The 14,826-nt window shown below is 38.9% G+C and overlaps 8 protein-coding genes across 8 annotated transcripts; 1 reads left to right on the forward strand and 7 right to left on the reverse strand.

Moving 5' to 3' along the window:
- Positions 1–122: 122 nt before the first annotated feature.
- Positions 123–1,413, reverse strand: KQ657_005034 (uncharacterized protein; the record flags this gene model as incomplete). Its single annotated transcript, XM_043195678.1, has 3 exons — positions 123–845; positions 980–986; positions 1,406–1,413. The coding sequence occupies 3 exons, from the start codon at positions 1,411–1,413 to the stop codon at positions 123–125; spliced, it is 738 nt and encodes a 245-aa protein (XP_043049383.1).
- A 294-nt stretch (positions 1,414–1,707) lies between these two features.
- Positions 1,708–2,331, reverse strand: KQ657_005035 (C2HC-type zinc finger protein; the record flags this gene model as incomplete). Its single annotated transcript, XM_043195679.1, has 1 exon — positions 1,708–2,331. One exon carries the CDS (start codon positions 2,329–2,331, stop codon positions 1,708–1,710), a length of 624 nt encoding a protein of 207 aa, XP_043049384.1.
- Positions 2,332–2,861: 530 nt separating this feature from the next.
- Positions 2,862–4,021, reverse strand: KQ657_005036 (uncharacterized protein; the record flags this gene model as incomplete). The annotated part of the gene is made up of 3 exons (XM_043195680.1): positions 2,862–3,067; positions 3,382–3,390; positions 3,619–4,021. The coding sequence occupies 3 exons, from the start codon at positions 4,019–4,021 to the stop codon at positions 2,862–2,864; spliced, it is 618 nt and encodes a 205-aa protein (XP_043049385.1).
- A 289-nt stretch (positions 4,022–4,310) lies between these two features.
- Positions 4,311–4,730, reverse strand: KQ657_005037 (uncharacterized protein; the record flags this gene model as incomplete). The annotated part of the gene is made up of 1 exon (XM_043195681.1): positions 4,311–4,730. One exon carries the CDS (start codon positions 4,728–4,730, stop codon positions 4,311–4,313), a length of 420 nt encoding a protein of 139 aa, XP_043049386.1.
- A 1,939-nt stretch (positions 4,731–6,669) lies between these two features.
- SFH1 (uncharacterized protein) lies at positions 6,670–7,779 on the reverse strand (the record flags this gene model as incomplete). The annotated part of the gene is made up of 1 exon (XM_043195682.1): positions 6,670–7,779. One exon carries the CDS (start codon positions 7,777–7,779, stop codon positions 6,670–6,672), a length of 1,110 nt encoding a protein of 369 aa, XP_043049387.1.
- Positions 7,780–7,987: 208 nt separating this feature from the next.
- On the forward strand, positions 7,988–8,452 carry KQ657_005039 (uncharacterized protein; the record flags this gene model as incomplete). Its single annotated transcript, XM_043195683.1, has 1 exon — positions 7,988–8,452. One exon carries the CDS (start codon positions 7,988–7,990, stop codon positions 8,450–8,452), a length of 465 nt encoding a protein of 154 aa, XP_043049388.1.
- Positions 8,453–8,470: 18 nt separating this feature from the next.
- On the reverse strand, positions 8,471–9,427 carry TAD3 (uncharacterized protein; the record flags this gene model as incomplete). The annotated part of the gene is made up of 2 exons (XM_043195684.1): positions 8,471–8,533; positions 8,771–9,427. 2 exons carry the CDS (start codon positions 9,425–9,427, stop codon positions 8,471–8,473), a joined length of 720 nt encoding a protein of 239 aa, XP_043049389.1.
- Positions 9,428–12,255: 2,828 nt separating this feature from the next.
- On the reverse strand, positions 12,256–14,604 carry BUD6 (Bud6p; the record flags this gene model as incomplete). Its single annotated transcript, XM_043195685.1, has 1 exon — positions 12,256–14,604. One exon carries the CDS (start codon positions 14,602–14,604, stop codon positions 12,256–12,258), a length of 2,349 nt encoding a protein of 782 aa, XP_043049390.1.
- Between the last annotated feature and the right edge of the window lie 222 nt (positions 14,605–14,826).

The raw sequence follows: 14,826 nt of genomic DNA on the forward strand, positions 1-14,826 counted from the left end.
AAAATATCCCGACTTACCTATACGGGATATTTTGAATATTTCCTCACCTGGACTATTTGTTTGCATCCAACAGATTACATAATTGTGTCTTGTACGATCCTACATGCTTCTGACACAATACTTCAACAGACCTTAGCATTGCTTATTCTATTATAATCAAATTTCATCTCGTCAGATCTTAATAATAAGGAGAACCCATTATTTGTAGCTTCAAAATCTTCAAAGTATTCAATGTACTTTTTCTTAATACTATAATCTGACAGATAACGTGGGAATGATTCAAACGAACGTATAGATTGATCAATAATTGGTCTAGCCAATAATTCTGCCTCCTTCTTCTCATTATAATTTAATTGATCAAACATTTCTTGACCAGAGAGTTTACCAATAGTTTGGGATTGTGGGTCAATCGCCCCTTTGGTATTGCTTTCTGCGAAATCGGTTACACGGTCACCCTTCATAACTTCCTCGACTACTGGAATTGGCGATTTTTCGCTCGTGAACTTGTGCTTTGATCCAGAATCTTGTTTGTTTTCATATTGCAGTTGAAGTTTACTTAACAAAATATCTTGATCAGCAATTTTATTACGCTGTTCTTGCATTGCAATTTGCATCATTTGCATTTGACGTGACAACACAATCATGCTGTTTTCATGTTCGGTTCTAGGAGAATATGCCTTGTGACCATGGGTCATACTTCCTGGAGTACATTCACGTGATACCACCTCTCCAGGCGTGTCTGGCTTGAGAGTTTCAACAGCAATCACGTTAACATCGTGGGGAAATGGTTTTGGTGGGATATCCTTAGGAGGTTTGTCAGGCATTTCAAAAACTAAAAAGATTAACTACTTTGACTCTTAATCTATTGATTAGTGGGTGTACTTAGGTTGTGGAATATTCAATATTTGGGTGGTAGTAATTGAATGGACCTTGAGTATGAATGGCTCGGGTGGTAGTTGTTTTAGTTGGAATGAATTACCTCAGTACTTTTCGAACTGCGACTTGGTTTCTTATACACTTGTATATTCAGATTATGTATTCTTATATACTTAAGATCTCGGTGGATTCTAAGACTATACATCTCTAAATATGGATGAAATATATCTCAATTTATATTCCAATATCTCTCATTCTTCTTCGTCGTTTATCCCCTATGTTTCACTCTCCTTGTTTTCAACCTCCTTAATTATCACCACTTGGTCTTATCTGGTTTAACACATCCCCCTTCTTTTGCCACCAGGTTCCTTAGTCATCATTATCCCATCTTTACTCCTTTTGATGTATCAGAAATTCGCACCCGTTGCAACCACATCTATCAATTTCTGGAGTAACTCTGGGAGTGAATTCTCACGACCTCACCTGTATATGACGTTTAATCAACAGAGCGCAGTTCTGCACTGAAAACCTTATCATGTGTAAAAGTCACAATAAGAAAAAGTATTCAATTGGGTCGTGCGAAAACCGAGTTATATAGAAAATACCATTGACAAAAGAAATTTCATGATCAACTGAGAATGCTGAAAACGACACAAGATTAGTGGTAGCTGCAGGAACATGTCGAACAGCACTAAGAATGAGACGTTCCTGGAATCTGTACTGAGCCAATACCAGCAACAGGAAGATCAGCATCATTAACACCGTGGATAGTTTGATTACTAACCAGAGTATAAGTTTGAAAAGGATCACGACGAGTACAGATATGACATGTCAAGGTAAGAATGACATATATTTCGAGTCAGCTAAATAGGCAGCATCAGAAGAACCCAGAGCAGAAACTGGGTATTCATCATTATGTTTAATATACTTGTTCTTAGGGGCAAATCGAAAAGGTTTTTGAAGTGGCTGTTGACAATCAGAAATACCGTGACCCGGCTTACCACAGTTATAGCAGATAAATTTACGCGACGAAAATCGTCTTTTGTTACCTATGCCGAATGGTCGTCTGTTGTTGAAAGTAGCAAGAGTCATTTCAGTGGTCGATTTCTTTGGTTCTCTCAAAGCTTCAGACGCACATACCGACTGGAATAAATCAAAAGTAAGTGGTGTGCGACGTGGGACACCATCGACGATCGTTGGTGGAAGGGCTTGCACCCGGGAGGCGAAGGCGTGTCGAATAGAAGTAGGTTGGGCCAAGAGTAGAAAAATCACAGCCAATTCCGCAGGGGAGTAACATTCATGAATGCGTTTAACCTCAACGCAAGTAAGTGCATAATTTTCCGTCTTGTGCAAGGAATCATAGAAGTTAATCAAGTGAGAAACAGTTGGAAACCCATATTTCTCAGTAATGAGTTTGTGTTGACAAGGACGTTCTAAGTCTTCAATTCTTGTCATATTGTTGCTAGTATTTAATTGAGATTCGGTTCTTTTCTATCTAGAATTTTGTTCTAAGTGTAAGACTTATAGTGTCATTTATAGTCCGCTGATAATCACATGGGTTAAGAGTATTACTATTGTTTAATACTATCTGGGATATTTTGAGTATTTCTTAAACTAGTTAGTTATATTTAGAATATCCCAACTTACCTATCTTGGGATTTTTTTTAGTATTTCCTCATCTGGACTATTTACCAACAGGTTACATAATTGTTTCATACACGATCCCGCATTCTTCTGACACATTACTTCAACAAATCTTCTTGAAAAGGGACCTGGCAACTTCAGGTATGTCTCCTAATTGATACTCAAACCAAAGCTTCAGTGTGCAAGCATTTGGAATGCAACTAATGTTTTTTTTAGCTGTGTGAAGATCCTGTTTTAATGCTGTGATTAACTTACTTGCTAGCTTATAGTGGGAATAATTTGTAGGCCGTTTGCTTTGACATTGAAGAGATCTCCTTTCTGACTGTGTCAAAGTTAGGATATCATTGAGTTCCTGAAGGACTATCTGTGACAGTTTCAGATATATCAACATCCTTAAAGTCCTTTTCAATTGGGGTCAAAGCTGACTCAATTTTCCGATTAACAGCTGGCAAACCAATATCTACGTCAAGTACCTTTTGCTTAAAGCAAGGGGTCGTTGGAGTTTCAGAAATCAACTGAGGTTTGAGTTTGTTGAAGAATTTTTGAACTATTGTGTTAGAGTGTTGAACGTGTTGAGCTATGTTGAACCATTGTGTTAGAAAAATGAGGAATCGTGTAAGACATTATTATGTAATCTGTTGGTTGCAAACAAATAGTCAAGGTGAGGAAATACCCAAAACATCCCGTGTAGGTAAGTTGGGATATTTTGAATAATATGATACTACAACCACATGGGGTAAGGCTAAACAAACCATGTAATTATGAGTGGGCTACAAATAGGCTACCCTAAGTCTCAAACTTGGAATAAAGTGTTCTATTGAAAAGTATCGAGTCTGAAATATATATTACCGATAATATTACAAGACACACCTCAAAGAAAGATAAGTATTACTTGCAATTAAATTACTAACAGTATGACCCGTATAGAAGATTTAGAACGTCCATTTCAACAGATTTCATCAGACTGAGCTGAAACATCCGAATTAGTTAGTCGTTCAAGTTCTGAACAAACTTCTTTATATTGTCTCCCAACAACTACAGTCGCGCGCAGAACGCAATTTCCAGCAGATGATTCCTTCGACTTATCCAGGAACTCACTCATGGGTTGCTGCCTATGGGAGAGGGCCATCTCGTCATGACGAACTTCCTTGGAGAACTCGATGGAAGAGAAAGAAGAAGAAGAAGACATAATTCCAGGCACTTCAACAGCAGTAATGAATACTATCTCAAAGCTATTAGAAAAATCTTCAACATCATCGGCCCTTTCAGCTCTGTATCTGTCCTCAGAAAAGAACAGAGAAGTTTTCATAACACGGTACATAGGTAAGTGACTGGTCAGTCTTATTAAGGAGACTCCAATGGATTCAGGAGTATCAGGCGCAGTTAAATCTAAAGGATAAGGATATTGGGAGAACTCGGCAAATTCGAAATGGACTGAAGAGTTAGTAGCTAAAGGGTGACAATGTTGAAATGGACGTTCTATATCTTCTATACGACTCATATTGTTAGTAAGTTTAATCACGAGTGATACTTATCTTGAGGTGTGTCTTATAATATTATCTATATTATATAAATCAGAGTTGCCTATCTCTCTATAAAAATTTACTCTAAGTCTAGGACTTATGGTGGCGTATTTATAGCCTACTGCTAATATAGGATTAGCAAGCTTGCCAAGAGCAATTTATCATTGTTCGTTATTCCACGTGACTAGCTATCATTTAAAATATCCTGACTCACCTATACGGGATATTTTAAATACTCAATTCAGGATTTCTAGAATATTCTCTCAGCTATTTGTTTGCAACCAACAGATTACATAATTGTGTCATATACGATCCTGCATGCTTCTGACACAATACTTCAACAGACAATTGGTGGACGTGATACCAATTGGTGGATGTGATACCAATGGGTGAAGAACACTCGTTGGAGTCCAAAGACTCAGGATCATAGAATGAACGATCACATTTTAAGATATCTGCGGCATCGGCGATTTCAAAAAAACCTTCAGACTCTTCAAGACGGGGGATTGCAGAGACAACGGAAGTAGTTGTTCCTTCTTTATAGGAAGTAACTGAGTGTTTGAAAAAGTAGATGGCAGTAGTAGATCCGAATGAAACGCATTTCTTGAGCAGGTAACTGGAATTAGCTGCTCCTTTCAAAACATCAGCACTAACATGAAACGCAGTACAATTAGTGGCTAGAGTCATTTAAGCGTTAGAGGAGCTGTCAATAAGGTGGATGCTTCTGATAAGGGTATGGTGGTAAGCTTGGACATACACGAACGGATGCCAAAGCTGCAGCGATGCTCGGATACACAACTTCGCTTTCAGCAGGAAAGGAAGCTGGAGATTGTACTTAGAAGAAAGTAAGCGGGTAAGAAGGCTTAGAAACTACATTATGGCGCCAAACACGGGAGGTCAATGATTTGAACTTAAGTTTCAACTCTGTTAAACTCAAGATTACAAACTTTGAGCTCCAAAACTTTTATGAAGGAAAAGAAGATAAACGACGTAATTTTATTTGTATAGATTTTTTTGAGAGTTATATGTGAAACCAATTTTTGCACCCAAAATTCCGATTGCGGGTGCAAACTATGGACACAATCAATTTTTATATTGTAGCACTAGACAAAAATGCAGAAATGGCTAGCATTTACCATTAAATAGATTTCAAATTGAGGTATTTGGAATAGCATAGGTTCTACTTGGTGATTTAGGATCATGGGTTTATACACCTTTTGGCTTTTGCAGAAAAATCTACAAGGGTCGCCCTTATTGTGTACAAAGAGTGTACGTAATTTACGGGACGGGCTCAAATACTGATAACATGAAATCGGAAAATAATGTCCGAAATCTGAGATATCTTTGCCGAAACATTTCACACTTGTTTTAGGGCTGGTTTTTAAGAGACATGAGGTCGGCGAATACAATGAGGCTTCAACAAACTTAACATGAACGCAAGTTCCTATTGCAAGGTAGACAAATTATTGTGATATAAAACAAATATGAAGTACGTTGTAAACTTAAAGCTAAGCTGAGATATTTAATAACGGGTTTTTACGGTTATGGCCTTTTATAGATTTTACCTCTTTTGCGAATTCACATTAAAATGATCCATCTTCAAGCCTGGAGCAAGGTAACGTTTGGTATTACTCGAAACATTGTTACTAATACATTGATAGATCTTTATATTCAAGCTACATGAGTGACAAAAAGTGCATTGACATAGTGTACAGTTGCGAGAAATTTCCAGACGAGTTTTTATTCACCACTTGTAATTTGTTTACGTTAAAGAGTCCTACATTGCGCTTCGGATTCACGGGTATGTTTCTTCATGGCATTTTCAATTGCAACAAAAAAGCGTAACTCTTTTAGGGGCCTTTGCTGCTTTTGTTTATTTGGGGTTTTATGAAACATAGTATATTAATGGGTTATTGTGATCTTAGTCTTTAATGGTTTTCTTAGTTTCAAATGTAACACGTGTGTTTTAATAATATTCTGATCAGATGAATAGACAGTTTACTTATTAGTTTATCATTGTATAAGGTTGAAATAGCGGGGGCTTTATGATGTGAAGATTTGCGACTACCCGAAGCAGTTTATATTTTTATAAATTATTGTACTTATTTTGAATTTTTCTGTTTTAATCATTTCTGTAACATGAATAATTAAAGATATACTATGCAGTTTAGGTGTATCAAACTTAATTCTTTACTCCTGTACAATAACATGGATATATATACGCTAAATACTTACACAGGGGAAAATGGTCTTCAGTACACTGTCTTTTGAGGTGACTTTAACATCGATCACGTACTTAATCACGTGATCTAGATTATAGAGGATTATTATGCGAAACATTCTGTAATCATTGAATAATAAATCTGAAAAAGATCATATTACAGACCAAATAATCATAAATACAATAAGATTAGTACAGAATTATAAATAAAATTATACAGCTTCACTATTAACTTATAGAAACCACTAATTGTACAACTGAAGTACAGTCTTTTGTTAGGGTCTCCATGGCTTCAAAATTAAGCTGCAACTTCTATCTTCAGTTTTGATTCTTTGTGGCATTTCCACTGCGCTACATAGAGTTCAAATCAAGCTTGCTTAATATTGCCTTAAAATTCAGATTCCTTTAGTATTTCCACGAGCCCTCTAATTCATCATATCTCCGTCTTGCAGTCGCTCTTCTCTTATTAGAAGCCTCATCGTTTTCTAATCTCATATTCTCACGTTTCAATCTTCTGATATTTCTTTCGCGTTCAATTTCACGCTTTTCAATTTCTTCCGCTGTCAATATCTCAACAATAGGTTGCCAGAGATCATTACCATTATGTATACTGTTTTCAGTTCTAATACGGATGCCACATTCAAAAATTAGGCCTGCTAATTGCTGATACTTTTGTAACTCATGGTTGTAGGATCCTTCACATATCTCTCTCTTCAAACGTAATAACACTTCATGGAGGGAGTGCAGTATAGCTGGCTTAAACTCCAACGACAATCCCAAATCACCCACAACAATATCCGCAAAAGTGTCAGGAGTGATTTCCGTTTGTGCTAAATCCCATTCAAATCTATCTTGATAAAGTTTCTTATTCAAATTAACAGACAAATCAATTATAATGTGATACTCCATCGTTGAAGGTAACTGCAAACTAGATGCGTAATTATATTCTTCAATTTGCTTGCTTATGGTGTCAGTTATTTCCAGATGTAAGTTTGCTGGTAGTTCCAAATCGGTACATAGTATGGAAGCAAACTGTTCGGGGGTAATCAATGTTTCATTTAAGTTCCACATGAAGAAGTCGACTAACTTGGAGTTTCCATTGTTATACTCCAAGTTAAGCCGTATAGGAATCAATATATCTGGAGCATTACCACGATGAGCCAACTCTTGAATTTTCGTCTCCATTTCAAGCTGAGGAATGCGGGGTGTGCCTCGTGCTGGGCGTAATGAGTACTTCTGAGTAGCATTAACTGGCATCCCATTGCCATTGTATCTCGCAGAATTATTCCCAAACATATTCCCAGACAAACCACCAAAGTCAATACTTCCTTCAGGAACAAACTCTTCATCGATATCATCATTGTAATCGAGCTCAGCATAGTTAACTTGAGCATGTCTTCTAGCTGTTCGCACAACCGGTGTAGTGTTAATCAAAAGTCCATTCTCAGATCCCTCCTTCGTAAGTCTGCTATAAAGACCACTTGACAACGCCTGTGGGTTAAAGACTCTCAGCATATTGTGTTTTGTTTTGTTTGATATACTGTTAGTTTGTTTGTTTTGTTAGTTGACTGATGAGTTTCTCAAAAAGCGTATACTTTTTTCAGCATCGAAAGTTTGAAATGTTCGCTCACCAAAAGCTGCACAAAAACACGACCGTTGTGGACTTTCTTTGTTAGTGAGTTGAAGTTCACTACACCACTGTAACTTATGAATGAAGCCAACAATGAGCTCAGCTAGCGTCCTTGAGGACTACCTAGTAGATGGGAATGAAATGGAGTCCGTCATTTCACGTGAGCAGCTTAGGACTTTCTTGCCAGCTGAAGTGGACGACGACATGTTGGATGCCTTGTATCTGGAGTTGGTAGACACCAGACAAGGAGTGTTAAGGCAGATATCTGAGAACATTAGACAAAACTTTGATGCTTCAAAAGCATCCAATTCTCTTAGTACCTCGGCTATTGCTAGAGAAACAGTCGCTACCGTGGTCTCCAATCTAGAGAGAGCAAAGAATGTAGTTGAGGCTCAAGTCTCTTATATCCAAGATGGAATCGATAGTGAATTGTCCATGCTTCGTCAATTGGCAAGCGACATTGGTGATAATTCTGTTGATTTGAGTAAGGATAAAAAGTTCTATCAATCTATAATCGACTTAGAGCATTTTCTTGATGATACTAAAAATAATACATGATTGAGTAATATGATGACGCTAGACATTGACTCCGAGAATAGGATCAATGTGATTGTATTCATCACCGATCCATTTCCAGATCTGAAATTTCCAGTTTAGACCATCCCTATCCCCAAGCTGATAATGGCTTGCGAGACCTCCACACAGAGGTGAATCTTTGATATACACTAGTCTATCTATTCTTGAGTGAACGAGAGCCATACAACACATTACACAAGGTTCATGGGTGGTATATACCACCATATTCAGACATAAATACTGATTTATGGTCTTGCAGGAAGTTTCTGTTTCTCGTCGTTGTATTTCGGCATCAGCAACTGCTTTTATTGCATTCATGACGGAATGGCTTAAAGGATGAGTTTGACGATTGTCCTCTGCAACATGCAACATCTTCATCATTCCATCCTTTGTCTCTCGGGCTATCATTGTGACGCTTCTGACTATGGCGGGACTTTTGTTGTTGATTAAACGGTAGGAATCAAGCAATTGAGTAATCATTTGCCTTTCCATTTGGGGGTCCAAATTTAATGATTTGAGGAATTGATGATTTGGATTGCCCTTCCATGCCATTGGCCAGAACTTATCACTCCATTTGATAGCCATTTCCTTAGATTTTGGCAATGCACAAGGGATATCTAATTCTTCTAGGGTGAATAATGCACTTGATTTAAATAAAGCTGTTAAATCAGCATTGATGTCCTCCTGGGATTTGTAATCTGTAGGACAAATAACTGCTCTAAGTTTAGTATGATCTGAACTGAGTTTCTGGAACCGTTTTATACTGGGGAACTTATCATGGGGGAAGCTCTTTAAATAATTGACCATCATTTTGGTTTGGTTTGCTGGAAAAGTTGTCACATGGCATTTCAAAAGAAGAGGGTTTTCTTCTTCGACGTCTTGTTTGACGTATCTGATTTGTCTAAGAACTCCATGCAAAGTACACGTATCGAAATCTATATGACTGTCATTTCCCATTGCAATGAGTTGCGTGGTGTTCCTCCTTTGGGGCACTTGTGGGGTGTGACTTTTTATTTTTCAAAAGTTCCGCGTTCGCATCGCACCAATACATTGGACCAAAAGGTTGGAACAGAAACTTTAATAGTGGGAACTGGAGAGTTTGCTCCTATCAACGGCGCTTTCAGCATAAATTTAGGTGTAGGTTTTGTGAAATCCCAGCAATGTATTAGCGTATGGATGTCCAATCATCAACGACTATCAAATGTATACCGGACAGGGAAGTCCAAGTTGACATTGAAAACGGAGTATCTTTGAAGCAGTTTCTTAGACAAAAACTCCCACAAGTCTCAAACATAATTGAAGACATTCTGGAGTATCTATCAGTGATTAACCAAGTCCATGTTGTGGGAGAAGTTGACCTCGAAAGAGCAGTACCAGCATCGTTTAGTCCAAGAACCAATTATGGCTGTTTCATCCAAGACTTGATACAATGGTTGTATAGTAATAAGCAACCCAATGTTCTCACCAACGGCTACAAAGATTCCGATAGTGGGTTCAACAATACCTTTGGAAGCTTTCAGGAAAACTATATACAATCCAAGGGTTTCCATCAAGTTTATGAGTTCATAGGACCAAAGCTGTTCTTCAACCTTGTTGTGTATGGTCATGGTTTCGTACTCGCAGACACAGGGTTTACCCAGGTGTTCGGACCTTTTCATGCAACCTGGCTGTTCAGCAATCGAGTCAGGTATGGGAAGCATTTACCTTGTTTACACTATTGGAGTTCTGTCACTGTACGCGACAATCTAGAGTTGTTCAGGGGTATGACTCTGGAGAAACTTACGTGTAGAATATTTGAGTTACGGTCGGCCAAAATTCCCCGATCATTGCGTCCATTCAGAAGAATAGCAGGTAAGATTCTTGTCAATGATAAGAAGCTTGCCTACGGCTCAATAGTGCAGCATTTCAGTGTGGTGGACAGTGCAAAGGAGGGTAACTTCTCATACGCATATTCGCAAGCCAATCTTGTCAAATGTATCATTGTGGTTATCGACAAACTCATTCCAAAAGAGACATGGGGGTGCTGCGAGAATAGAGCGAATGTGTTGACAAAAATAAGAGAGATCATAGAACTGAATCAACCTCATGTTTATGTCAATGGGAACGAATTGAACCTCAAAATAAGTTTCAAATCGTGGTTCGGAAAGTCCCATACCACAACGTCTAAACAAGATTTCCACTCCAGAAATGCCATTCTAACTTCCCTTGTCACCTGGATACTTAACTTTGCACTCCCGCTAATCATCCGTTCGCTCTGGCATGTCACGGAAGTGTCGCACTCCAACGAGCTTTTGTATTTCCCGCAGCACCTTTGGTCAACAATAACGTCTTCTTGGATTCAAAGCTACATCGACACGAATTTAGTGGCTGTGGCCAAGTCGGCTCTACAGGCTCCAACAAGAAAGAAGTTTGTGTACGGATACTTCAGGCTACTCCCAAAGATTAGTGATTTCCGATTGATATGCATACCGGTGAAACTGGCTGATATTCCTGGTAAAAACTGTACGCGGACTACTACTTCCAAGCCCTCTATGGAGTACCAGATGCATTATTCCAACTATGTGAACCCGATATTGAAGGTTTTAGATTTCAAATCCAGTATGCATTTCAACCATCGCCGTTGTCGTTCTCTGACAGATGTCGCGAGACACATACGTAGATATGCTATAACAACAACAGCATCATCTTCTTCATACCATTTTGTTAAGTTTGATATGAAACAATGCTACGACAGACTTGACCAACAAAAAATTCTACAATGTGTGGAGAGGATCTTTGACTGCGATAATACTTGCAAGAACTATTACGTTCGACAGTATACACAGCTCTCAAAGAAATTGAAAGTAAGAAAAGTCTATTTCAATGTCTATGAAGACTTAACGTCAATGGCCTTGGAAAGTTCAAGTACAAATACCAGTTTCCATAAATGCCCTACCATTGACCGGTGCAAGACTTACAAAATATCAAAGGAAGACATAATGGATGTAGTCTCATCCCAGGTTCTCGAATCTATTTGCTATATACCCCATTTGGATTCTTACTATAGAAGGAAACAAGGCATCTTCCAAGGGTTCCCTCTTCTGGCGACACTATGCGACATTGTATATTGTACAATGATGGAAGATAAGTTTGCATTTGCGCTTTCAGATCCTCAAACCACCATGCTACGAATAGCAGACGATTTTCTTCTAATAACTACATGCCCAAACATATACCATACATGTCTTGAAGTCATTAATGGACTGGCATTGACTGAATATGGTGCACTCACAAACCTGGAAAAGACTGTTACAATTAAGCCTAATAGTCACGTGACCGAGTTGCAATTTGTGGGGTTGGCTATCAATACCAAGACGCTCCAGATTAAAGTAGACTGCGGTGCTCCGATCTCCTTAAAGGGATTACATAACTTCACTGTGGCCGCTAAGATACTACGTGCACGGTTTAAATCGGGACTATCTGGCTTCTATTTGGATCAGACGTTAATGTCGTCAGAATCGGTCATACACTACTTGGGTGCATTGTTAGATAGTATTATTCAACCTCTAATCAAGGAATCATCACAGTTTAAAACTTCTTTAACAGCCGACAGGTTACTGGGGTTTATATTCGAACTTCTCCATGAAACATTACAGTCATTAGAAGTTATCAACCAAGGATGTTTCCACATGGTCGAGGAGGTCGTGGACTTATTTATTAAGGCAATCTACCCACTCAAATCTAGTGTGAATATTTCACCATTAGTAACTTTACTTAACAGTCTATAAGCAAACAAGTAAATTGTATTATATCACTCCAAAGGAGCTCTTTAGATTTTCACTGTCTTTCATTTGTCGAACACGTTCAAGTTCGTCTATTCCACCTGATTTCTTCAACCTACTATCGCCAACAAAAGTGCCTAACTCCTCTTGAAACTCACTAAGTGAGCTTAACTCCTTCTGTTTCTCTCTCAACTTCTCGGCCTTCTCAATTGCTTGAACCCGACTCTGGTGATTAGGCCTTAAAGCAGTCACTTCCTCCAATACTGCTTCCTTTATATCCTCAATCACTTCTCCTGGCTCCGGGATATATGTAAGGAATGGTTTCCTTTTTGATGTTCCAACTTTGTTCTGTTCTATAGAACAACGCTGAATCAAATCAAATGTCTCTTCAATCTTCTTGATATCATCGTCCAAATCATTAGTCAAAGCTTCTTGTAAGTTGAAAAATTGTTGCTCTTCACAAACTTTGTCTAATTCACGTTCCCATATTCTCTTCCAATTGTCCTTTTCATCTAAAATATAACTGTTCATCTTGTCCAACATCAATCTGACTTGGTCAATTTCCTTTTCTGTGCTTGTCAATTGGCGTTCACTGACTCTCACACCGCGTTGGGCAACATCCTTCCTCATTGCATCCATTAAATCTTGTAAATCATCAACTCGGGTCAATAGGTTGTCTGACGTATCCGACAATTTGGCATAGCATGTTTCAATGTATGCTCTATTTGATGATTTAGATGCAGCAAGTCCTTGATCCTTTAGCTTCTTCACAGATTCTATAATATCCAAAAGTGAATTCTTCATAGAATCCGAATTTGAGTTTTGAAGTTGTCTTACAACTTTAATATCTTGCTCAATTGATCTGAGCTCCTTGGAATGCTCTGAAAACAGCAGGACTAGTTTTAGATTCTTGTTATTTTCCAGTGTGGTACTTGAGGCGTGGACATCTGAAGAGACAGGTTGTGGTTGTGGTGTAATATTGATTCTGTTAATTGAGTCATTCAACTTAACCACAATATCTTTACCAACAGACTCGAATTTTAAAGCTAAACCTTCAATTTTACCATCAAGACTCTTGATAGCTTCTTGCAGAGGGTCTGGAATATTTAGACTCAACAAACTTCCATCTTTCACATCAACTTCTAATAAATGCTCTTCCAATTCATATGCAATGCCCGTTGATGGGTCCAGGATGTAAATCTCTGGAAAGGTAGACGTACCTGGTGAATATGCAAATCGTTCCACGAACAAAAGACGCAACGCGGCAAAGGAAACTGGTAACCTGATCACCACTTTCTTGACTTTGTTGTGGATCTTAAGGAATATGACACAGGAATCTAGAGAGGTGTTTTCAGGCTGAGCTTGAGGATGTGAAATCTCAAGCTTTGGGCTTTGAAGATAAGTAGATGCGTTCGTATAGTCGTCTTCAAAGGAGGTTTCTGCTATTTCACTGGGAGTGTGGTTAGATAGTTTAGCATATTGATAGGCACTGTATCTCTTTGAAGCTCTCCGTTGTAGGAAGTTACCCTTTTGCAATTGTGATAAAGCTTCTGCTGCGTTAGCATTAACTGCAGTAGGTCCCACGTTAATCTCCGGTACTGGTTTGGAAGCACTAATAGGAGATTTGGCAGGGGAAGAGCGAGTTCCGGTAGGCGCAGCAGATGCAGCACCACCACCAGGTAATCTGTGACTACTTAAAGAGTTCTCGTTACTGCTAGCACTTGCAATGGAAGATGCTGAAGTATGACCACTACCACCAGCATCGTGTGGACGCAAAGATTCCAGTCTTCGCTTTCCAGAACTCAACTTGAAGTCTAGACTGCTCTTTCTTTGATGGGAAGTAGTAGTATTGGTATTGTTGCTGATAGCCATTTCTCGGGCTCGTGATTGTTTCTGTTTCAAATTCTGAAGTAGCGTGACAATTATGTTACGGATGCTGGGCAAGAATCTATCGAGATTCTCTTGACTTGGTGCCTCGCCTAATGCTGCCTCGAGGATCTCCCTTAGTTGTTGGGGAACATTGCCTAAATCAGAAACATCGATTCCAGCACCAGTGAATGCCTTGGAAGCACTACGGAAGTCGTTCCCCAACTTGACATAAGCATCCGATACAAACTTATCGTCGGACTCCTGACGTGCCCACAGTGTTAGACTCTCGAGTAAATGTTTTGTTGATACTAATAATCTAGTCACACTTGATTCAATGGTAGCCAATGAACCTCCTCCACTGCCCCTGTCTCTGTGCACATTTGTGGTGCCCATGCTACTGCTTCTGTTGTGCGCATTAATAGTGCTGCTAGGGTTGCTAGCACTCTCTTCACTGTGACTAGCGGACCGTATAAACTGGCGGGCTTCGTTCGGCAGCAGAGACATACCGTTAAAGACACTCTTAGTGGGACTAAAACAATGTGTACACACTTTATTATTTTGTATTGACGTTTTAGAGTGCTAGGAATCGTTTTAAATGTGTGGTAGCGCGGGACGCCCAAGACACCCTTACACCGGAATGAAAATAGAAAAGTTGTCTTCTTACAGTATTAACTACTATTAAGTTGCATGTGATAGATCTCTATATAGAAGGGTGTGAGTATTGGT

Source organism: Scheffersomyces spartinae (genome assembly GCF_019049425.1).
Source record: "Scheffersomyces spartinae strain ARV_011 chromosome Unknown scaffold_9, whole genome shotgun sequence".
In the NCBI taxonomy this organism is placed as follows: domain Eukaryota; kingdom Fungi; phylum Ascomycota; class Pichiomycetes; order Serinales; family Debaryomycetaceae; genus Lizanozyma; species Lizanozyma spartinae.